This window comes from Lepisosteus platostomus, chromosome 4, assembly GCF_059453375.1.
Source record: "Lepisosteus platostomus isolate fLepPlt1 chromosome 4, fLepPlt1.hap1, whole genome shotgun sequence".
Taxonomy (NCBI): Eukaryota; Metazoa; Chordata; class Actinopteri; order Semionotiformes; family Lepisosteidae; genus Lepisosteus; species Lepisosteus platostomus.
This window is the reverse complement of record NC_142614.1, coordinates 5720728-5745004: the sequence shown is the minus strand read 5'-3', so window position 1 is coordinate 5745004 and position 24277 is coordinate 5720728. Positions and strand designations below refer to the sequence as shown.

At 55.1% G+C, this 24277-nt stretch overlaps 1 protein-coding gene across 3 annotated transcripts in view; it reads right to left on the bottom strand.

Annotated features, from left to right (window-relative positions):
- The window catches only part of LOC148672230 (sodium/calcium exchanger 2-like), a 67830-nt gene extending 45103 nt beyond the window's left edge, over nt 1-22727 (bottom strand). For 2 of the 3 annotated variants that reach the window (XM_088627765.1, XM_088627766.1), the window contains exon 1: nt 21890-22597. In XM_088627765.1, the coding sequence (XP_088483891.1) occupies nt 21890-22093 (204 nt within the window). In that variant the 5' untranslated portion in view covers nt 22094-22597. Of the gene's footprint in view, nt 1-21889 lie in introns of all 3 variants that reach the window. The other variant, XM_088627768.1, reaches the window with a different exon arrangement.
- Between the last annotated feature and the right edge of the window lie 1550 nt (nt 22728-24277).

Sequence of the window (24277 nt, the reverse complement as noted above, 5' to 3'; positions counted from 1 at the left end):
TGAAGCTTTCCTAGGTGGTTAAACGCTATAATTAATCGATCGCAGTATTCCGCGATGTGAAAGCCATCTGTCGATCTTCAGCTAAATTAAATATTGATTTTTTCATGAGATTGATGCCCGCTGTGGCAGCCTGTGTACAGTAGATAAGTAGATCCATGCTGAAGGGAAGGCAGGCCGGGGGGGGAGGGGGGGTCCGGGCAGGATGGTGAGTCTCTCCGGGGCAGCGGGAGTGTTACCCACCCCAAGCAGGCCCCCTGCTGGCTCCTGGGGCGCCGGCTGAGGTGCGTGCGACACAGGAGGCATAATGATTGCCCACTTTATACCCACGCTGGGGGAACTCCTCGATTAGGACACCAGGACACAAGCTGGGGGGGTGGCCAGGGCAGACAGCTGGTTGTGTCCAGGGTTCCAATGCCAGAGAGAGTTCTTGGCACCAAGGGTGGCAGGAGCGCTGAGGCACGTTCCCCTCCTGACCCTTGAAAAACAGCTGGGCCTGACCCTCCCGCCGGTCAGCGACCACAGAGCAGCCAGCAGCACCAGACACGTCACCGTCCGACCCATCTAACTCTCGCCCCGCCGTCCGAGAGCCGTCGCCGACAGAACGCCGCCTCCCTTCCTTTGAAACACTTGCTCTGTACTTCTTTAAACAGCGCTCGTTCGTCAATGACAGCTTCTCGAATTCTACCGAGCAGTGACTCATCCCAGCCAACGTGTGCAAAGTCTGCCACAGCCTCAAATTGGCTCCGGTGCCTGGGATCTTGACGACGTCTTGAAAGGATGGGCGTTCAGTCAACTGCGTGAGGACGGCAGGAGTGAAGGAGCACCATATTCGTCTCAAGACAACCGGCACTTCCAGACTCACTGCTGAGAAACCCCTGCGGAGTGGAGTTTGTGGATTTCTTCACCAGATTTACCGCGACATTTCGGCTCACAGCGGCGACCCTTGCGTCCGGTGGCGTTGGTCCTCCGCCGGCCGCGAGCTCCGCAGGGCCGTGCAGGACAGCCCCCCCGCCGTCCCACCTGCACCTCTCGGACACAAGCGTGCCGGCGCTTTAACACCGCAACCGGCAGAGGAAAGTCGGTCAGCGCTCGAACCCGAGCTGAACAAGCGACAGCTCATAGGGCTCAGCTCGGAATAAGGACCTGCCCTGGAGAGAGGACACTGGCAACAAAGCATCACCTCTGAGGACTGACAATGCCTCAGTGGTCTTTTCCTACACTTCATGTCCTTAATGGGTTCCCGTCTCCACTGACTGGCTGCCAGGGACTCGTTAAGATTTTAAGAAAAATCCCTGAACTCTTAACAGCAACGACAAAGACCGGGGGAACCTGGAAGTGCCCAGAGAACTGACCACATTCTCACTTCCTCCTTTAGGTACTGAACTTACCTAAAGGCTCTCAAACAGTTTTAAAGCAGCCGGAATCTAAAACAATAATAACTAATAATAAATAATTGCTTACACTTATATAGCGCTTTTCTGGACACTCCACTCAAAGCGCTTTACTGGTAATGGGGATCCCCTCCACCCCCACCAGTGTGCAGCCCCACCTGGATGATGAGACAGCAGCCATAGTGCACCAGTACTCTCCCCACACACCAGCTCTCAGTGGGAGGAGAGCAGAGTGATGAAGCCAGTTCAGAGATGGGGATTATTAGGAGGCCATGACTGGTAAAGTCCAGGGGGAAATTTGGCCAGGACAAATTTTTCCCAGGAGGTCTCCCATCCAGGTACTGGCCAGGCTCTGAGCTGCAGTAGGCTGCCGGTTGTGTCATCAATGTCATCTACCAAGACCCTAGAATTGAGCCCTGAGCTTCCCTGACCCAGCAGGTCACAATTCCTCCCTATACACACAGCCCTGCACCTCACCCCAGAGCCACTGGGAGAGCCCAGCTCACTCTGTATCACGCCCGAAGAGTCCCTGTGTGTGTGCGCGCGGGCATGTGGAGGCTTTTTTTAATCTGGAGGATTAAATGGTAGAAAGCTAAAGCTACAAAGCGCTCTGGTGCTGTTGGGGTGAAGCATGGCTTATATACAGGATGTTGCGATGTCAGGCCAGAATAAAACTGTGCATGTTGCTGTCACATTTCCAGAAATACGCCGGCTTTAATATCGTTTGAGAGAGCTTGCTGGAAAGCTAAAGGAATTAGAGAGCGACATGATTAAATCTCTCTCCCCCCAGCAAGCTGCCCACGCAAGTCAGAGGGGGGATTTAATCCTGTATCAGTTCAGTTGCCCGGCAGCCTGTGCACCGTGGCAGAGAGTTGCAGCACTCTCTTTAACACGGCTGAAATCCGCCTCATCCTCTCCAGCTGGTAAAAACAGGGAGATCTCTGTTTCCTCACCTTATTGCCTCTGCTCTCGCAGGCCGGGAGGTCTGAAGGGACGGGCAATTGGAGGTGTTCTTTCACCTGTGTTGTGCAGGTCCTACTGTGGTGGATGGTAAGAGGTGTTGCAGGGGACTTGCCATGCAAACGGCTGGTTTTGTTCATCGAATGTGCTGTCTTCCGCATCTAACGGCTTCTGGTTCTGGCCCCACTCTCGCCCCATGTGGAGTGTGGCTGCTGTGCAGAGCAAGAGAGTAGGAACTGAAAACAGACTGAGAGGCAATGGGAGGTCCTCACTCACACAGGAACACTGACTCACACACCCCATACCTGATCTGACCTGCTCTGAGCCCGGGGGGCATGGCAGAGTGGCAGCAGGTGCTGCTTAGGTCTTGGGTTCGATTCAGGGTGCATGTCTGTGTGGAGTTTGCACGGTCTCTCCTGACCTTTTGCCAGAGGGATCTCTGTTATGTCCCACCTCCCAGAGACACACAGAGCAGGACTGAACGGTCTGCTCTGGACTTTGCCCTGTCCTGAGAAAGTGCTGGGAAGGGGGGCTGTTCCCAGCATGACCAGTGCTGGCTGTCAGACTGGAGCACCACCCGATGAGAAAGGCCAGATAGCCTCCACTCTCATGGAACCACTGTGGGACTGGCCCCCAACAATGGGTGACTGGAAACTCTTCCCGGTCTTTGAGAGAACAGGATCATCGTTAACTAGACCTCACTGGCTTTGTGATTTTGGTGCAGAGGGGCAGGCACACCTGAGCTGTACAGAGTGCTCAGGGGCCACTGCCCCAGTGATATCGCCCTGCACTGCCAAAAACCCGATCCCATGCACCGAGCACGTTGAAAGGAGCACCGACTGTCCTGCAGTTTACGTGGTGATGTGTGTTTCTTTTAAAAACAAAAACAGCACTGCCATATGGAGACGTGCGTTTCACAACATAGATGCAAATTCCGTCTCTACTCTGTTTCTGACTTTCACTCCCAGTGCCATGAAGTACCCCGTCCTCCCTGGAAAAGGCCCCCACCCTTGCTGAAAGAAGCCCCGCCAAGCTCCGCCCTCCCGCATGAGTGAGACCCCAGCTCGAGCCTGGCGCAGTGCGCACGCCCGCAGCCCACGGAGAGCGCTGATTAATCGCGCTGCGAGGAAGGCGCCCCCCCTGTGATAGATGAGTCTTGTTCGGAAGTCATTACTACACACGCAGACCTCCATTTATAACCCGTTAGCTATTCATGCCTAAAATGTCGCCCCACAGAAGTCATGTCTTCCCCAAATTTAGCCCACATTTAGCACACTTTCCTGTCCCTCCTCCCTCAATCTCTCACTGCGGCCTGGAGCTGAGATGCCAAGCACCCGTGGGCAGGGACGGATTCTGGGGTTCGTAGGCCCTCGGCACTTTCACTCTGAAATGTGCAAAAAGAGGGGTCAACACCAATTGTCGATTGACGTCGATTGACAGGATGCACTTCAAACTAGTCTGATGCCAAACGTCACGTCCATACTTCCAGTTTCTAGAACAGGCGCTAGGCAGCGCGGGATCACCGATCTGGAGCCCCTCGAGTCGACCGCACGCGTGTTGTTCCAGCTCGTTTTTCACTAGTCACTCGTGTGTCCCTCCTTCGTGGGCCCTGATGGGAAATCCAGCACCGCCTTTATTCTCTCCATCTCAAGAGCCTGCGAGACCTCTTTGGCCTTTTCTCCGTTTTTTTTCACGGGAAGCTCTCGTTTTGAGCAACGCGGCGCTTCTGCACGGGAGACCAGTGCTGCGCTGGCGGAAGGGGCTGCTCGGGCGAGGGATTTAGGCGTTTGTAGTGACACACTGTCACACAAGCCAACACGGTGCAGGGGAAGGCACCTAGTAAAAAAAACGAGAAGGCGTGTTTGAGAGCGCCACCTACTGGTTTGCCAGTGGCACTCCTGGTTTTTTCTGTCCCTGGCGATTTCTGTCCCAAACCCCACCATTATCACACAAGCCCTGCTCGTAAACCAGTGATCCAGGGCTCTCCGCGCCCACGAGCAGGGGCTCACGCGCGGGAAACGTCCCCAATGGAAAACCAAACAGCTGTGGAGACAAACACCCCGGGGGCTGCGCTACCCTCCTGCAAGAGCCGGGTTATTAACTCCGCGGACGGCCTGGCTACAGAAATCCATCTACTTGATAGTCTCGCAGCGGAGCCGCGCGTAAATCATTCTCCGGCTCTGGATCTTTGATTAACAAAGACGCGCTGCTCCAGGCGAGACAAATGAGTTGAAAAAGAAGCCTGGCTTTCAAAGCAGCGTCTACGTTCTCTCTCTCTCGAGTTAAATGGACGCTGCTGGAGAGACGGACCCTGGCCGCGCTCGTCTGCGTGTTCGGAGTAGATATCCCGCTCCAGCAGGTCTGACGGGCAGAATCGGCTCCAGAGGAAGTGCTTTTCAGGATCACCTTGGCGTTTTGAGGAGGGGAGGGCTATCCTGTAGGAAGAGCGATCTGACTGATGTATCCAGTTCGGAAGCATAGTGGATAGTGGGATGACTGCTTTAAAGAACTGAAAGAACAAAACAATGAAAGAAACTCAGGAAGGTCCCATCTTGCAGGAGTTGAGCTTGTGGGAAATAGACAGAGGAGTGGTTCTGGTGAGGGAAAGCAATGAGAGACAACTCAACTCTCATGTAAGGAATAAAAACAAACAAACCAGTCAGAAGGTCTGGGAGATGTAAAGGAAAGCGAGGCACTGGGTGCTCCAGGAACTCCAGCACACGTCCTTGGGAACTCCAAACGGACGCAGCTCGGCTCGCCGATGACCAGCAGCGCCAACAGAGCAGCCTGCTACAGGCACAAGACGCCGAGGGCTTGGAAAACCGTACCGAAAAAGGGGAAGAAAGGAGGACACTCCACACCCGGCACCGGTGCACGTGCAAACACACGTCTTGGGCTTGGAAACTCGGAAACAACTCAGCCCCCTGCGTGACGCTGTCTCTGTCCGCCGCCCACGCGGCCCAGGGTGCCGGAAGATGCCATTGTTCTGTTGCTGTTGGTTTTTTTGGGGGGGGGGGTATGAGAGGGAGAGACTCTGTTTCCAGTCACCCAGGAAACCCAGAAGCATCAAAGAGAGGGCTCTGGACCCCACAGGGGGTCGCATTCACACCTGGCGCTGTGGTTTCCTCCCTGGACACGGAAAGGGTTCCTAGCATCGGGCCGAGCGCTGGCTCTCGGGCTCGGGATCTGCGCCTGTGGCTGGAAGGTTGCCGGTTCGTATCCCGCGGCCGGCACAGGAATCCTACTCCGTTGGGCCCCTGAGCGAGGCCCTTCACCCCGGCTGCTCCAGGGGCGCCGTATAAATGGCCGACCCTGCGCTCTGACCCCCAGCTTCTCTCCCTGTCTGTGTGTCTCATGGAGAGCAAGCTGGGGTCTGTGAAAAGACACATTCCCAATACAAGAAATTGTATTGGGCCAATAAAGTGATCTGATCTTATCGTACTGGCAACACAGTTAGTTTCTTGGATATGAAACAAGGAGTTTGTGCTCTTGTCAGGGACCTTTCCTTTGTTTCTTATCACAAAAGAGCAAAAGAGCACCGTCTGCGATCATCGCGGGATGGCGGGCTCTCTGGGCCGAGGCCGGGTGGCGAGCCAGAGGGCGAGACGGAGGGACACGGGGCGAAGAGGGGAGCTGGTTACTTGGGCCAGGCAGGAAGCTCAGCGGGATGCCTGATGCCTGATGCATCTTGTTTCGGGAAGGGGAGAAGGTGCTGCACTCCGACAGCGTCAGGGCCCCCTGCAGGGCTCTGATGGGGTCCGAGGTGAACGAGCCCGAGAAGGGGGGAGACGCAGGAATGTCCGAAAGGTACGAGCTGGACAGGGGTCCGGCAGGCGGGGTCCGGGAGCACAAGATGTCCAAGGTCGTCAGAACCGAGAGCTCAGGAGGCGGAAAGACTCCTAATAGTGGGCATGGGTTTGGAGCGAGCAGAGGGTTTCAATAGCGAAGGACAGGGTGTGGAACGCAGATTGAATAGTGAGGGACAACTGGTGCTGGCTGTGCTCGTAACAGACAGGACGTGAACAAGATTTTCTAATAGTGGGCCCTTACACACACACACACACGTCCATCAGTCCATCCTCTGTCCCCTTCATCCGATACGGGGTCAGGAGAGAGCCGGAGCCGGATACACACAAGTCCTGGGGCTCTCTGCAGGCACAGTCTCACCCTCAGGCTGGCTCCCTCTCTCTTTCTCCCCTCCTCCGCTCATCTCCGCCCGCCTAACGCCCGGCTCTCCACCAGGCAGGAGATCCACAGATCCGCCGAGACTCCGCAACCCACCGGCTCGCCGGGCCGCCAGCCCGGCACACCTGAGCCCGCGCGCAGGTAAGCGACTCCGCTGCATTGCTTTCGCCTGCCCGCAGGGTAACAGACACCGGGGCCTGCATCTTTAATGTGCTCCCTGACATGCCCACCATTGTTGAGTTGTGATTCCAATAGCGGCGCCGGGCGAGGCCGGCTCCGGTTTCACTTTCCAGGACCGGCTCCGGTTACCTGGGGTGGGTCGGAGCCCGCCGCCACCGTGAGAGGCCCGGGGTCCCGGAGAGCCAGGACCGACCCACCAGGACCCAGCGCCGCACCGGACCTCCCGCTGGAGACCCCGGGGGGGGTCAGGCTGGCGGCTCTCAGCGAGTGACCGAGGTCAGCGTGGGCTCGGCCGGGAGAGAGCTGTATCGCTCCAGGCCTCCACCGGTCCGATTACAAATCCCCGTCTTATCAGGTCGACAGATCGGATTCCAGTTCCAGAGTAGTTAAGTCGTTGACTGAGAAGTGCTTAGAGCTTGTTAAGTTATTAACTGCACAGATAAGGAAGGTCGTGGTGTTCAATCGAGGCTATTAGAGGCTTTACTTGGGTGTGCTTGGGTAATAAGCCCAGATAGCAGAATCCACTGCCCTGAAGTCTGAGCCAGTTCAGGTTCTGCTTCACTTGGGCCTGACCGGACTAATCAATAACTAATGAAGCTTACAGTAAGCAAAGCCAGGCGAGGCTCAGGCTGTTCTGCAACGAGAGAGCCCATCCGCAGAATGAATATATAATCACGCTCACGGGAGGGAAAGTGCGTCTAGCTCTGAAGGCGGAAAGGCTGAGGGAGGATGTCAAATCCTGCAGAGGATCACAGCGTTTCGCACCAGACAGGTGACAGCCCGTTAAGTAACTTAAGTCCGAAAGCCCTGGAAAGGCTCAGGCTACGATGCGGCCGAGAGCCTCAGCTGTCAAGTTAAGCCACTGCTGAGGATCACAGTGGGAGTGGGAGTGAGCCGCCCTCCCTCCACTGCAGGAGAAGTGAACAAGTCTTGAGCCGAATCCCTTCTCCAGTACAACAGGGATCAGTCCTGTACATCTCGATCGGAGGACTGGGGGAGGGAGCTCCGGAGGAAAGGCCACACGCGGCGGGGCCTGCCCCCACATCAGCACAGCCCCGGGCCTGGGCAGGGGACAGGCTGCGAGACAGACTGGGCCTAGTCAGGAAGGCCCGTTTCCCTGCACTAGGAATCTAATGAGGCCTATTCTCTCAGCAAAACAGAATCAAGCAGATTTCCCGTCCCCAGAAGGACACTGGCACAGAAGGGGCTTTCTCCCGGGGAGCAGGGGGAGCTCCGCTGCCCAGGGGTGGGGCGTGGCGCCGGCGGGGTGAAGGGGAGAAAGGAAGGCTGGCAGGCCCACGCCCGCACCCGCGCCAGTCCCCCCGAGAACGGCCGGCTCTGGCAGGGGGCCGTGTCCCGGGACGCTAGGGCGCGGTACGGGGGCGGTAGTGCAGCCCCAGAACCGAAAACAGTCCGCCACTCCTTTTCATTTCAAACAGAACCCCGCCGGAGGTCCTGCGCACAATCAAGTGAACGTCATAAACCGCTGCACTGTAACCACAAGGGCAGCTCACAGCAGAGACCAGTGCTGTTGTTTTACAGCAGAACCTCTCACACGTTTCGTCTGATGAAATTTTAAGAAGGGCATTACTGATTCACCGTCAAAGGGAACGGAAGAACAATTAAAACCTTCGGACAGCTGGGATACCACCTTGAACAAGATGGAGGCGACCCTAACACAGCGGGGTATAATGGACTGGTCCTGATCATCATGCATGGTCTGACAGAGAAGCTTGTGAAGAAGATTGGACAGAGGAACAGACTGGAGACAGAGGCAGAATGGACAGAGGAACAGACTGGAGACAGAGGCAGAATGGACAGAGGAACAGACTGGAGACAGAGGCAGAATGGACAGAGGAACAGACTGGAGACAGAGGCAGAATGGACAGAGGAACAGACTGGAGACAGAGACAGAATGGACAGAGAAACAGACTGGAGACAGAGGCAGAATGGACAGAGGAACAGACTGGAGACAGAGACAGAATGGACAGAGGAACAGACTGGAGACAGAGGCAGAATGGTCTGGTCTCGATCATCATGCATGGCCTGACAGAGAAGCTTGGGCAGGAGACATGAGTACCACAGCTGGAGAAGGGCTGCATGAAAAGCAGGCACTTTCATTACACGAGGGCAAGAGGGTCTGTTTCACAGCGGAAAACTGCTGCAGTCTGCACTTTGCACGTCCCCCATCCCTGTTCCATCCCCGAGCAACAGCATGCCATTTTCCACACAGCACCAGAAACAGAAATACTGTAGCAAAAGCTCCTCCCATTTCTAAAGCACTTTTCACCCCAAAGCAATTCATACAGGAACATCCAGTCCTCTAAGCCCAGTCTCTGCTGTCGCTTTTTAAGCTGAGTTTCATTGGCATATTCACCTCACAGATCTGTCACTGGGTATGAAAAAGAACCAGCGAGATCAGGGAACGCAGCTCCCGAGATCCCAGGTGCGGAGTGAGCTCGGCCGACTATTGCATTTTCTTTCTCCGACCCGGTCAAATGAACCGCAGGCCGGCACTCAAGGGAGGGACAGAGCGTGGACAGAGCAGCTGGACGCCCGGCGAAACACGGCCCTGCCCCATACACGGCGCCCCCGACCCACTCCGCTCCGCTGCTCGAGCCCGGGTGAGGAAACGGCTGTGAGTTTGCACCTGCTGTCCTCATTAGCGCGCGAGGCCCCCTGCAGGGCGACACGCGGCAGGGCCTGGGCAGGGGACAGGCTCGAGACAGATTGGGCCTCATCAGGAAGGCCCGTTTCCCTGCACTAGGAGTCTTTCTAATGAGGCCATCATTCCTATTCTCTGAGCAAAACAGAATCAAGCAGCCTGGCACAAACACCCCCCCTTATTTCCTCTGATAATGGCAGAAGCTGCACTGCGCTGCGCTGTACTGAACTACACTTCACAGTTCGCTTTGCCTCAGTCGCCGGTCAGCAGAGACAGCTCCCGCCTGGTGCACCCCAGCTCTCTGCTCGCTGTCACCCGCAAGAGCGAACCACACGCGCGTGCGAGGCGCGCTTGCACACATCCTGCACTGCCTGGGGTAAATTAGATTTCCGCCCACTCGGCCCCGGACACACTCCACAGCAGGCTGGCAGGGAGGGACGGCGCAGCACAGAGAGGGAGCAGGGCTACGAGAGAGAGTGCTTGCTGTGTGCTTCTGCTGTACGTGTCTGTGAGGTGTGTGGCGGTATGTCTGTGCGTGCACTTCTGTGTGTGTGTAATGGGTTGGCGTATTTCTGAGTGTGTGGTGTGTGTATGTGTTTCTGGTGTGTGTATTTCTGTGTGTGTGTAATTGGTGTGTGTATTTCTGCATGTGTGGGTAATGGGTGTGTGTATTTTTGCAGGTGTGTAATTGGTGTGTGTATTTCTGTGTGTGTGTAACAGGTGTGTGTATTTCTTTGTGTTATTGGAGTGTGTATTTCTGCATGTGCGTGTAATGGGTGTGAGTCTTTCTGTGTGGTGTGCCTGTGTGTGTAACGGGTGTGTGTGTGAAAAGGAAGCAGGTAATTACAGCCTTTCTCTAAACCGCCCGTTTACTCTGCAGCCAGCTGCTCTCTCATTACAGTAAGAGCTGTGTCGCTCGCTGCCGGCTCTCAGCGGCTCTGACTGCGAAGATTGCGTTACACTGACAGCGCTGACAGCACCATGGGAGTCAGCACCTCCTGCAGTGTCGTGTTCCCCAGCCAGCTGGTGTGAGGTTCTGTACAGACACTGTACTGCACCGAGAGAGCCCGGGACACTGTCCACCCCAGGAGGACAGAGAGACAGACCGGACAGAGACACAGACTGGACACAGAGAGACAGACCGGACAGAGACACAGAGAGAGAGACCGGACTGAGAGACAGACTGGACACAGAGAGAGAGAGACCGGACAGAGACACCGAGAGAGAGAGACCGGACAGTGAGACAGACCGGACAGAGACACAGACTGGACACAGAGAGAGAGACCGGACAGAGACACAGTCTGGACAGAGAGAGACAGACTGGACAGAGACAGACCGGACAGAGACACAGACTGGACACAGAGAGAGAGTGGACAGAAAAACAGAATGGACAGAAGGAAGAAAGAATGGACAGAGAGAGAAAGGACAGAAGGAGAAAACAGAAAATTAACAGAGAAACGTTGGTCAGAGAGAGAGAGAGTAGAGGGAAACATTGGAAAGAGACAGAAAAGACAGGCAGACAGAGAACAAATGAAAGGAGAAATGTTGGATAATTACAGAGATAATGGACAGAAGGACAGAGAATGGACAGAGGGACATGGGCAGAGAGAAAGAGAAGTGAGCTCAGTGGTGCCCAATGAGGAGAGGACACATCTGTCTGTCTGTCTGAGCAGCAGCTCACCCCCAGTCATGTCTGCCACGATGGACTGAGTCTGGAGGAGACTTGCCCAGGAGCCCAGGAATGATCTGGCTTCAAAAACAGGCTGAGGATGGAAGGAAGGTTTTTCCATGTGTAAGCTCTGCCTATAAACCCTGTGTGTCTCAGTCATGGCTCAACAGCGATACACACGCTTCATGATGACTAATGCCACAGGCTGACAGCGTCGGGCTCGTCCACACTCAAGAGGCAGGCTCACCCCTTGTTCTCTCGGTTATCAGTCACGCATAATGCCAGTTTATTAAGAAGTGAATTAAAGCTCACGCTATGGCCATTAATCAATTCACCACACAGAGATTGCTCCCCGCTGTCTCCCTCAGCCTTGTACTTGTCAGGCTACAGAACAGGGGTTTTCAGGACACTGGAGAAAGGGGGGCGCAAAGGAAGCCTTACACCAGCGTTGGCTGTGAAGCCAGTCTGAATAACCTCCCTGGCACAAACATTAGGAGGCCCTTCCAACCGAGATACAGTACACACACACAAGGCGCTGGGGCGTCTGCAAGCAAGATCGTGTCCATCTGAGGCCGTGGTGGGGGGACTGAGTGGCACGCTATTACGGACTTGGTCTGCAGTCCGTGTCGGGTGTTGTAGTCGACCCTGTGGGATGCGGGAAGCGCTGGAGGAAACAGGAGGTGTGGTTTGGGAAAGCACACAGGGGCTGCACTGGTGCACAGGATCATAGTGACAGTCCGGGAGACAGTGAGCGGGGGAGACAAAGAGTGGCGTCCAAATCCGAGCAGGTCCGAAGGGGGGGTCAGGGCACAGTCCAGGGGTCCATTAACCGTAGATCCATCCCGAGACGTGACGAGGCTTAAATCCCCGGGAACAGGGGAAAACACGAACAGACAAGCGACCTGGAGATCCTCCAGACCCCGAGCTCGGAACACAGGAGGAGTCGGGGATGAGGCCTGTGCCCTCAGGAGGCGGACGTAGGGTATCCTGGTGCTAGGGGGCCTCGTGACTTCCTGAGCCCTGAGCCCTGGAGGAGCTAAGAATAAACAGGGGGAGACACAACAAGGCTCACCTGGAACACAGACAAACGATCACAGGGGACTACTGACGGGAGTGAGATGGAGCGCCCCCTAGGGGAGGGATGTCCACCGTAACACATGTTTCACAGACTTCACGGTCCTGAAACAGGACTGAGGTCCAAGGACTGCTGCAGCCAGGGGAGCTGATGGAAAGCCTGCCCCCTGCTGCTCCTGCCCACGCTGAGCACATTCAGCTCGCGGACCTAGCGGAGCTGGGCCTGCAGGGGGGAACACCTCCAGCACCAGCGCCCCCTACTGCCAGGGGCGGAGAGGGGTGGACAGACGCGCCCGTCCCAGGGGTCTCTGCGGCCACCACACACCCCATGCGCCTCAAACCCGTCTGAAGCACACTGGAGGTGGATATCTATATCCTTCAGGACCCTGAAATACACATTCCGGACCAGAGCTCATCACACCACCTGCAAGCTCCTTCCCGTGCAGGGGATCGAGCCACGTACCACATACTCTACTTAGGCACTCGTTTTTGTGCTTGGCACTTTGTCCCCCGCTGTCGTGTTATTATGGGAGAAGCTCTGCGCGCATCTGCGGCTCATTTCGCCAGACAACAGCAGCAACAGGGGGTTGTTGGCAAGAGGCAACTGCTCACAGATCGAATTAGAAGGAAGGACAGGAAACAGGGGAGGATGCAAGTGATTCCTCTAGTGGGGCTACAACCTCCCCTGTCACAGGAGGGGAGAGGCCAGGCAGCGAGCCGGGCTCAGTGGACTCGAGGAATCAAGGCACTTGCACCTGAGGGCAACTGGTCTTTTCTTTTCTGAACACCAGCAGGCAAAAACCAGGCCTGTGCAGCGTCACTCTCTGAGAGGGCAGCACCAAGACTCCAAGACAACAAGCTGTCGCACCGGAGGCGACGACGGGAGCCCACGGAGGATGTTATTGAAACGCTACACCAAGCCACTGAGGACCCTGGCAGAGCTCTGTGTCCAGTTTCGACGTGCCCCTGTCGCAAAGCGAGAGAACGGAGGCCCCGTCTTCTAGCGGGAGGTGCTGCATGCTGGGCATTAATGTTATTCATCCGAACTCTACGCACAGCAACGCACCATAAGCCAGCTTTTCGTAAAGAATCAACACAGCCAAAGCACAGCCAAAGCCAAGCTTGCATTAAAGTACTTCCGGCCGTTCTTCTCCCAGGGTGCGGGGGGATACTGAGGTCTGAGAAAGGGGGTGAAGGGGCTGGGACAGCAGCCAAAGACCCCCCCCCCAGTGACGACCAATGTCTGGAGCACCAGCATTTGATAAGGTCTCTGTTTTCTGCTGGCAATGGCCCCCGACTGATAATGGGGATCTTCTAGCAACGGCAGAGCACCCAGTCCATCGCGCTCCTTCGTCGAGAAGTCATGATTTATTCATCAGCACTCCACTGCATCACCCTCATATCCACTCTGCAGAATCAATGTGCAGCATTACGGGCTGCGCCCAGCCTCCCCCTGATCTGGTCTCCACCCGGCACTGAAAATGAGTCATGGGTTCAAGCCCGGGTGGGATTGCTCACCGAGGCCGCCGAGGGCCCACGAAAAGCACCTCGGAGACGTGGCGCCCCCTTGTGATGCCCCGGGGCCCTGCAGGCCAGCGGTAAAAACAGCGAGGGCCGCGCCCCTCTTCCGGCTGATGCTGAACCCCCCTCTCAGTCTCTCCAGAGCAGCTGCAAAGCTGTCGGGGACGTAAAGACACGACAGGCGACTCTGCGTTTCCGTAATGAAAGAGTGGGGATGACCCCCCTCTGCCCAGCGAGGCCACTCCACACACACATGATGAAGAAGCACTTCCCAACTTGTCACATTCCTGTTGAAAAAACAGCACATTCCTGCTGCGAATACTAATATCTCCGGAAATAAAGAACTTTGAATGCAGAGCAGATGTCCTCTGAAAAGGCTTTCTGAAGCGCTGAGCACAACACAAAGAGCCAGCCTTGGCAGGAGACAGCTCTGTTCCAGCGCACTCACTGCACTCCCCTTTTTGGTTAAATAATGCTTTGAAAGCTAACTAGAACAAGGATGTTGAAAGCAACCCCTTTTTAGCTCATCTTGTAACCTCAATAGCTTACAAGTGCCTCACTCCCACGTACTTGCAGAAAACAGAGAAAAAAACCCGCCTGCTCTCTGTATCTCCTCTGTGTTCTCTCATTCCCTGGGCTCCTCAGAGGTGGAATGGCCTGTCCAAGACTACAGTCAAGACTCATCTTGAGGTCTGCACGGCACTGCCCTGTGCCCACTGCTCTGCGTTCACACTGTCCTTACTATGTCAACACTGTCTGCTCATCACTGCCCCGTGTTCACCCTGTCTGCACACCACTGCTCTGCGTTCACATTATCTTTACTTCACTGCCGCGTGTCCACACTGTCTTTACTTCACTGCTCCGTGTCCACACTGTCTGCTCATCACTGCTCTGTGTCCACACTGTCTTTACTTCACTGCTCCGTGTCCACACTGTCTGCTCATCACTGCTCTGTGTCCACACTGTCTTTACTTCACTGCTCTGCATTCACATTGTCTTTACTTCACTGTCTTTACTTTACTTTTCCGTGTGCACCCTGTCTGCACACCACTGCTCTGCGTCCACACTGTCTTTACTTCACTGCTCTGTGTCCACACTGTCTGCTCATCACTGCCCCGTGTTCACGCTGTCTACACATCCCTGCTCTGTGTCCACACTGTCTGCTCATCACTGCCCCGTGTTCACGCTGTCTACACATCCCTGCTCTGTGTCCACACTGTCTGCTCATCACTGCCCCGTGTTCACGCTGTCTACACATCCCTGCTCTGTGTCCACACTGTCTGCTCATCACTGCCCCGTGTTCACGCTGTCTACACATCCCTGCTCTGTGTCCACACTGTCTGCTCATCACTGCCCCGTGTTCACGCTGTCTACACATCCCTGCTCTGTGTTCACACTGTCTGCTCATCAGTGCCCCGTGTTCACGCTGTCTACACATCCCTGCTCTGTGTTCACACTGTCTTTACTTCACTGCTCCGTGTTCACACTGTCTGCACATCACTGCTCTGCGTGCACACTGTCCTACATCTCACTGTTGTGTCCACACTGTCTGTACAGGTGGTTAGAGCTACCCAAGACTACAGTCAAGCCCCATCCGTTACAATCTGGCCTTGTCTTATTTACGAGACTTTGTCAGTCCCTGTGCTCCAGGAAACATCCTCCACTTTTCCAGGGAAAATCTGCCAAAAGCTGCCAGAGACCACTGGAATGGCTTGCGATCAGACCGACTTCAGAAACACAGCTCAGTTGCAATCAAGAGGCCATTATGCTTCTCCTGCTCGTTTGCTTGCTAGTTGCTAATTGATTCATGAATCTAATCCAGCCACTTCTTGAAGTATCCCACAGAGTGCACTGTGGCTTGGGAGCCATTTCTACCTCCTCACTACTCTCTGTGTCTCCTGCTTTCTGTCTTTTAAGCTCTTAACTTTGATCCTCAACTGTGTTCCAAGGTCCTTGCACTGTTGCAGCCCTGGAAGACAGGTCAATCACCCTTCAGGATATCAATAAATACTAAAACCTAAATTTTAATATTTCAACAGGCATCTTTCGTCCCCCTCCTCACATTATAAAATTGTTATTTATATGACAGTAAAGTTCCTGTGAGCTGCCTATGACCTGAATTTTGAAGCTGATGAGGCAGCTTTAGATCTGCACACACACACACACTGGTGTGTGAGACACAACAACAACTAACACCACCTGAAATACCACTTCTCAGAAAGCGAGCCTCCTGATGAAACATGCATAAAGAGCTCTAGTCCTCCCAAACTGCAACGTTAAAGTCTCAGCTGGTAAGAAATGCATGAGGCCTCTACACAAGGCTGAAGCTGACTGCTTCACTTGGCACTCTCTGCTTGTACAATGTTGTCTGTTCTGTGCCACTCATTGCAGAGAGAACACAAAATAATTATGCATGCATGCATACAAAATGTGTCATGAAACAAATTCACCAGATAAGTTCAGGGTAGGACAACTTAATAAATATTAGGATTATGATTAAACCTGAATATTTATTACAATATAATGCACTACCATAGAGGAACAAATGTGATTCTCTACTATGCTTATTACTTTATGTAACCCTTACCTTCACCCCAGCGCTAACGCTCACCGTGAACTATGACAAATGTATTAATGTATTATGTATTAATACAAAACCTTTTGCACCCATTATGGTTTTGAAGCAAGAGTCATAAAAAATAACAATGTTATTATAGCATCATAAACAGGATCTTAAATAATGACCGTGCCCATCCTACAGACCCACAGTATAGCTCCAAACCCCAGAGACTCAGAGTTCTGCAGGTTTTGTAGGCGGCATTTATAAAACCAGTGAGCACAGATTTTAACGCTCATTAACTTCTAGTAATTAAGCAGCTGACTGATCCAATTTAGACATCGAGGGCTCAAGTGGAATAAAAACTAGAAGACACTGTGGCTCCTACAGAGAAAAGGAGGAATGTCTTTACCCTAAGGGTTGTGGGTGTGTGGAACAAAGCTGACTCCCTGGTTATCTTCAAGGAACAGCTGAATGAGATCCTGGGATCAGTTATCTCTCCACTCCCAGAAGTGGCCTCCTCTCTTTTGTTTTGGTTCTAATGAGGACTACAGATCCCTGCTACAGATCCATTTGAGCCTACCGCTGTAAAATGAGCCAAAGTTAAAATGTTAAACAGGAGATGCCCACAGAGGACACAAACCCAAACAGGAAACACTGTGCACCACAGACCAGACCTGTGGCAGATGGCTGGGACTGATACCAGCGGCCTGAAAATGTGCCGGGACTCCACTGTGCACTTGGGCAACGTTGTAACCAAAGTACTTTTACTCAGAATAACTTTAGAGCACAAAACATCCCATGTCCCGAGACCCTGCAGCTGGTAAACTATCAACACCCCAGCAGCAATCTTATCTCCATCCTTATCTCCATCCCTGGACCCATGCTGACCAGAGCACACAAGCGTGTGCGTGCACACACACACACACGGAAATGTTTGCTCTCACGCTTGCACGCCCACTCTCTGAGCAGAAACGTACACGTCTGCAAGCCTGCATAATGAGACAGCTGACTTCAGCGTCAGGGAGAGGGCACAGGAGCCCGGCTAATCACCACTCACACAGCACTACAGCTGACATTTTAATTGTCCTCCCTCTATACAGCAAACATACATCCCTAATCTCCCCACCTCTAACTTCAATACGCCGTTACAAATCTATACATCACACAGGGACAAGCAGAGGTTAATTCCACGCTGAATAGTCAAAGTACAGAACACAGATAAATGGGCTGTTGTTGTTTTCTGCTGCGGGCTTCTCACTGTGGAATGAAGCTCTGCGTGTCCCCTGGCAGCTCCCAGCTCGCACCTCTCTGATTTACGGGCCAGGCGCCCACACAGGCTGAGCTTCTCGCCTCTCATCCACACTGCTAGTCAGACATGGAGTCCCTCCAGAGAAGCAGCACAGATGCTGAGAAGTACGCAGACTGGGAAAAGCTCTTCCTCTAGTCGTGCCTTACTTCAGGGTGTGCATGGAAAAAGCCTTCCCGCGTCCCTGACCCTTCTGCCACCACAGTCTGGGCAGGAGCATCCGCCAGCAAACTGTAGAGCCAGCGTCTCTGCAGAGCCTAGAAGAGCCCTTCAGTTTCTCAGTAACTCCTCTCCAGCCTCTCTGTGGGTCCTGCCATTTTGCACCGTTGACTGATGGGATCACGTGGGACTAGAACTGCAAGTAAGCAGCCCTCATCAACTAATCCACCCCACTGTGTCTTAAACTCTCGCCCCGCTCTTTGCAATCAGAGCACTTCTAGTTCCTGTGAGCGGCTCTTATCCGCCAGTAATGTTTCCTCCCTCTGAGCGACAAGAACCATCTCAGGAACCCATGATGCAACATGTCTTCTGTAGTGCACTGTCTGCAGTAATGCACTGTCTTCAGTAATGCACTATATTAAGTAATGTGTTGCTCAGTAATGTGCTGTCTTCAGTAATGTGCTGTCCTCAGAAATGCACTGTCTTCAGTAATGTCTTCTAGTAATGTACTTTTTCTGAAATGTACTGTCTTCAATAATGTGTTACCCAGTAATGTGCCATCTTCAGTAATGTGCTGTCCTAGTAATGTTTTGTCTTCTGTAATGTGCTCTCTTCAGGACTGCGTTACCCAGTAAAGAACTGTCTTCAGTAACGAGTTTTCTTCAGTAATGCTCCGTCTTCAGTAATGCACTGTCTTGAGTAATATGCTATATTTACAAATGCAGTAATGTAATGCTGAGTAATGTGCTGTCTTCAGTACTGCACTGTCTTCAGTAATGTGCTGTCTTTAGAACTGCACTATATTTCATAATATGTTGCCCAGTAATGTGTTGTCTTCAGTAATGCACAGTCTTCAGTAATGTGCTATATATACAAATGCTCTGTCTTCAGTAGTATAATACCCAGTAATGTGCTGTCTTCAGTAATGAGCTATTTGTGTTAATTGAATGCCCTATAATTTGCTGTCCTCAGTAATGCATTATCTTTTGTAATGCACTGTCTTCAGTAATATGTTGTCCAGTAATGCACTGTCCTCAGTACTGCGCCATATTGCGTAACTTGTTGCCCAGTAATGTGCTGTCTTCAGTACTATGTTGCCCAGTAAAGCACTGTCTTCAGCAATGAGTATTCTTCAGTAATGTGCTGTCTCCTGTAATCTGCTGTCTTCGGTAATGTAAAGCCCAGTAATGCGCTGTCTTCGGTGTTGTGCAGTCTTCAGTAATGAGCCATCCTCGGTACTGAGTCATCTACGTTAATGTAATGCCCAGTTATGCGCTGCCCTGAGTCTTCAGTCATGGGTAATACACGTGGCTCTGTGGCGTTCAGTCTTCAGTGACCCTCTGTCCACCACTGCCACGTCCAGTACTGAAACTGAGGACCAGCCTGTCGCGCCGAAGCCGCTGTTGCAGATCAGTGAGGATGAGGCGCGTGTCAGAATGAGCCAGGCCCCCTCTCTGTGCGCCTGCCCTCTCGCTCGCCAGCCTCTCGAAGCTCTGGAGAGCTGCTGCTGCACGAGCACCCCGCAGCGACTCCAGAGCTGACCTCGCGCCGCGGCGCTGAAACACAGCCGAGGGCCACAACGGGCTGCACCGGCCCAAAAAGCACAACAACGACAGAGAGCACCAGAACCCGGATGGAGAAGCTCGGATGGCATCATTAACTCTGCACGGCGGTATTACGGGCTGAGACCTGATTCGCACTGTGGTTGTGCCCTACAAGAGGACGGGCTGCATCGTGTTTTGTGTGTGTGCGTGGTGGGGTGGGGGGGGCATTGCTCACGGAGTGTGTGTCCGCGTCGACCGCCAGCCGCCTGGATGACTCTCGCTGCGGAGGCGGGACCCTGCGATGCAGACAGATGAACCGGCCAATTGGGGGGACAGCTGGCGGCTCAGGCACTGGACGCCGGCCAGTGAGAGCAGAGCGGGGGAGGAGCTCAGTGCCATGAGCACCACGGCAGGGACTGCGTGTGTGTAGGAGTGTCTGTACCTCAGCTTCACCTGAGCGCGTGCGCGTGTGTGTGCGCGTGTGCGTGCGTGCATGCATGTGTGTGTGCGTGCATGTGAACCAGTGTTTGAATCTTTGATCTGGGGGGGCCAAAAAGAATCCTGCGTTGGTGTATGACCACTCGACCCCACCCTGGGGTCACCTCGGTGGGCGAGTTGTTCGTCCGGAAGCGTGTGTGGGCAGCGTTATGGGTCACGAGGCCTTTCTGAAGGCCAGTGTGTGGTTCGGTAGAACTGACCGCTCTCCACAGGAGTGGACGTCCGAACGTGTGCGCCGTTTCTGAGTGTGCAGCTGTGCCCCATGAGCACGTCTGCCCCTACCGCCCTGTTCCACTGCCCTGCCGGACCCCGCCATAACCCCAAGCAACAGCCCCAGCTGCACCACACTGTTGCTATGGGCCACTCTGAAGCAGACCTCGAAGAATGAGGCGATTACAGAGCGGGCTGCTTGTCCAAAAACACCACCCTACTGCACTGCAAACAAGCGGCCTGGACACCAGGAAAACACGTGCACAGCAAAAACACCAAGCATAAATGAGAGCTGAAGATGCTCACATAAAAGACACGATGGGACACGCAGGGGGGGAAAACTCCACCCGTGTCAGGAACAAGCGGCGAGTGGAATCCCATCTGTCCTCAAAGCCAGAGCCTTTCTCCTGCTTCCCATCAAACCGGCCCGCGTGCCTCTAGGCTCTGCCCGGAGCGAGGGCATGGAAAACCGGCATGGGACCGGACCTCTCTCCCCCCCGACGTTGCCCTGCGTCACCCGGGGGGGGGCAGCGCTGCAGTGGAGGGTGAAGTAGACCCCCCCCCTGCGCACACTGACAAGCCCTGGACAAACGCAATCAACTACGTGAGCAGAACCGCAGCCGGGCTCTGTGGCCCAGGGCCGATCAGACACTGGTAGGAGGTGCCAACTCAGCAGAAGAGAAGAGGGAGGAGGGAGGATGGGAAACACAGGCGCTGACTCACTCGGACCTCCCCCCTCCCCTGCGCCCGGATCCGAACCCTCCGCCGGAGGCCAAGCCAACCGAGACTCGAGAAGAACGGCACGGGCTCCGAAATCCGCACAACCACCCGGTCCCGGTTATTCCGACGGGCTCTTCGGAAGAAGAGCGACTGCTGAGGAGCACCCAAACGAGGGGCCCCCTGGGCGCCCCTTCAGTCCACAGGGACACTGTGGGCGCAGGGGGTCCGCAGGGACTGCAGGCTGGAGAGCCGGCGGTGCTGTTCCCCTGCAGGGCCCCCCCGAGGGAGGCCCCTAGCTGACACAGCCTCAAGCCCGCGGGCAGCGGCTGGCCACAGGGGGGCGCTGTGTGCCAGAAAGCTGGGCAGACCCACCTGTCCTCTGGCAGCATCACTTGGGGGAGTCCCGCCCGGCTGGCCTGAGGGCCCTGGGGGTCCCCCCTGTTAACAGCGACCTGGGGCCTCTGTTCACAGCAGAACGGCGCTGGACGACGACAGGGTCCGCCCCAGGCCCGGCTCTGCGCGGCCCAGGGGAGGGCAGGGTCCTGCCACCCGCCCCTTCAGCACACACACACACACACACAGCAGCGAGACTTCGCCCGTGTGTCCCAGGACGCGGTCTCAAGCCGCCGAAAGGGCCGATGCCCGAGGCCAGTAAAACCCGGAGTGGCTCAGACTGCTGTGCACCCGGAGTCTGAGGGCCGCACGCCAGCAGACAGACCCAGGGCTGCCCCTGACTCCAGACCTCTGTCACGGCACTGCAGGAGACAGACACCGGCGTTTCTGGGGCACAAAGCAGCAGCGACAAGCGCCTCCGCTCCCCGCCCGTGTGTGTGTGTGTGTGTGTCTGCGCGCGAGAAGGGAACCCCGGCCGCGGCTCGGGAAACACCGCCCACCGCCTCGCCACGCGCCGCGAGGAAAACCCACCATTTCTTACAACTCGGGCTCTCGCGCAGAGCTGACAGGAGCGCGGACACCTTTGCAGAAGCATCACAGCGCGCAGCCCCGACCCCCACCAACAGTCTCTAACTTTATTAAAGCGACTCCACGCGATTCGTTCGTTTTAATTGCACCTTTCGGACAATTGCTCTTTGCGTCAACGCCGTGACAGCCCCAGATCGTTCTCCTATTGTAAATCGAGCAGTTATGGCTCGAGCAGTAAACACGTTAATTGAATTATTTAAAAGGTCGCGTTGATTGCCGGGTCATGCATGTTACCCTCATAACGTGGGCTTTGAAGAATAACTCACCCAGATCACAACAGCCCCGGCCCCGCCGGCGGGCACTCGTGCGGGGTCCGGCGAGCCGTGCCGTGCAGCTCGTGGGCTCCTGCCCCCTTCGCTGGGAGGACTCGGCGGCCAAAAACACACGCGCGCCCCGGCCGCGCGGGGTCCCACCGCCCCATCTGCCTCGTACCCCGTGTCACAGTGCGCGAGCAAGCGAGATCCGTGCATGCAGTGTCATCGTGCAAATTACACACATTCACACAACGGCATCCTATCCAGAGGTCCGCTTCATCGTCCAAGAGAGAAACCAGGCGCAGCGCCCGTCGCTCTTCTTATGGGGGCTCTGGGATGAGATCACCTGGGTTGTGTGTCTAGGACCGGAGCCGCCTCAGTTCAAAGCCCCTCCTGTCGCTCTGGGGCGAACTAGACCGGACCGGACCGGACCGGACCGGACGGGACGCGTGAGCCCAGGCGTCGGCAGCAGACACGCTGGGAGCCGGGAGGTAAGACACACACACTCCGCCGGACCCGGCCGGCCACACGCACGAGCAGCAAACCCGTCTGCGCGCGGCGGCGGCTGCTCGCGCATCTATCTGGATTCCTGCGAATTACTACTTTCAATCTGCAGATTTCCTCTAGTAAACGTCTCGAGTTTCCCCCTCCTATCCTGTCATTAATACTGTTGAATACTTTGCTGTGCAGGTGGAACGCACTGACAAGCGCTTACCTGATTCTAGTTTATTCCGTGGCTCAGCGCAGACCTCTCGGTTGTGCACATATTGCTGTGGAATACACGGGGAACTGCGGTCGGTAATCTGTCTGCTCTCTGTACGGGCTCGCCTCGCACACTCTCACACACACACACAAACACACTCACGTTACACCGGCAGAGACTGTCCGGCGAGAACGCGCCCCAGAGGGAAGGGCGCGCGCGCAGGGCAGCTCCGGGAACGCGCTCTGGAGCCGTAATGACCGTGCACGTGCGTCGATTGCATTTTACAGGCCCGACAACACACAGATGTGCAGGGCTGAATTATTCCCTTTGCCTTTCTTTCGTTATTGATCGGAGTACGTGCTAATATCTGAGCTTGCATTCTTCAGCCTCTGAGCTCAGAATTTGGTTGAAAGGAAGCACATCACACTGCTTCTCTCCCAGTGCCTCCCTCTCTCTCCCAGTGCCTCAGCCCTAACCACTAGCCCATACTGCCTCCCTCTCTCTCCCAGTGTCTCAGCTCTAACCACTAGCCCACACTGCCTCCCTCTCTCTCTCTCCCAGTGTCTCAGCTCTAACCACTAGCCCACACTGCCTCCCCCTCTCTCTCCCAGTGCCTCAGCTCTAACCACTAGCCCACACTGCCTCCCTCTCTCTCTCCTAGTGCCTCAGCTCTAACCACTAGCCCACACTGCCTCTCCCTCTCTCCCAGTGCCTCAGCCCTAACCACTAGCCCACACTGCCTCTCTCTCTCTCCCAGTGTCTCAGCCCTAACCACTAGCCCACACCGCCTCTCTCTCTCTCCCAGTGCCTCAGCTCTAACCACTAGCCCACACTGTCTCCCTCTCTCTCTCCCAGTGCCTCAGCCCTAACCACTAGCCCACACTGCCTCTCTCTCTCTCCCAGTGCCTCAGCTCTAACCACTAGCCCACACTGCCTCTCTCTCCCAGTGTCTCAGCTCTAACCACTAGCCCACACTGCCTCTCTCTCTCTCCCAGTGCCTCAGCTCTAACCACTAGCCCACACTGCCTCTCTCTCCCAGTGCCTCAGCTCTAACCACTAGCCCACACTGCCTCTCTCTCTCTCCCAGTGTCTCAGCCCTAACCACTAGCCCACACTGCCTCTCTCTCTCTCCCAGTGCCTCAGCTCTAACCACTAGCCCACACTGCCTCTCTCTCCCAGTGCCTCAGCTCTAACCACTAGCCCACACTGCCTCTCTCTCTCTCCCAGTGTCTCAGCCCTAACCACTAGCCCACACTGCCTCTCTCTCTCTCCCAGTGCCTCAGCTCTAACCACTAGCCCACACTGCCTCTCTCCCTCCCTCTCTAGCTTGTTTGAAATCATTCCTTCCCAGCCCCAGTGAGCACTGACCCTTCCTCCTTTAGCAGAAGGAAGAGCCCTGTCGCTCCTCAGTCATTAAACAGATGCCCAAGGTGCCCAGGACTGGGGCTGCAGATGTCTCTGTATTCAGGAGCCACTCAAGCATGTCAAACTACTGGAACGGCCCAGGACAAGTCCCCCCGAACCCCCTGCTGAGGTGCAGAGGGGACGCTTAGAGCAGCAAGGGCTGCAGGTTCAAATCCCCAGTGCGGTACTGTTACTGTGCTTTACCCCCAGTCAGCCCAGCCTTGTGAATCCTGGGGCTGGTAACCTCCCTGTTCCGAGCCAAAGCAATTGTCTTCATGAACGTTTTCTCGGCC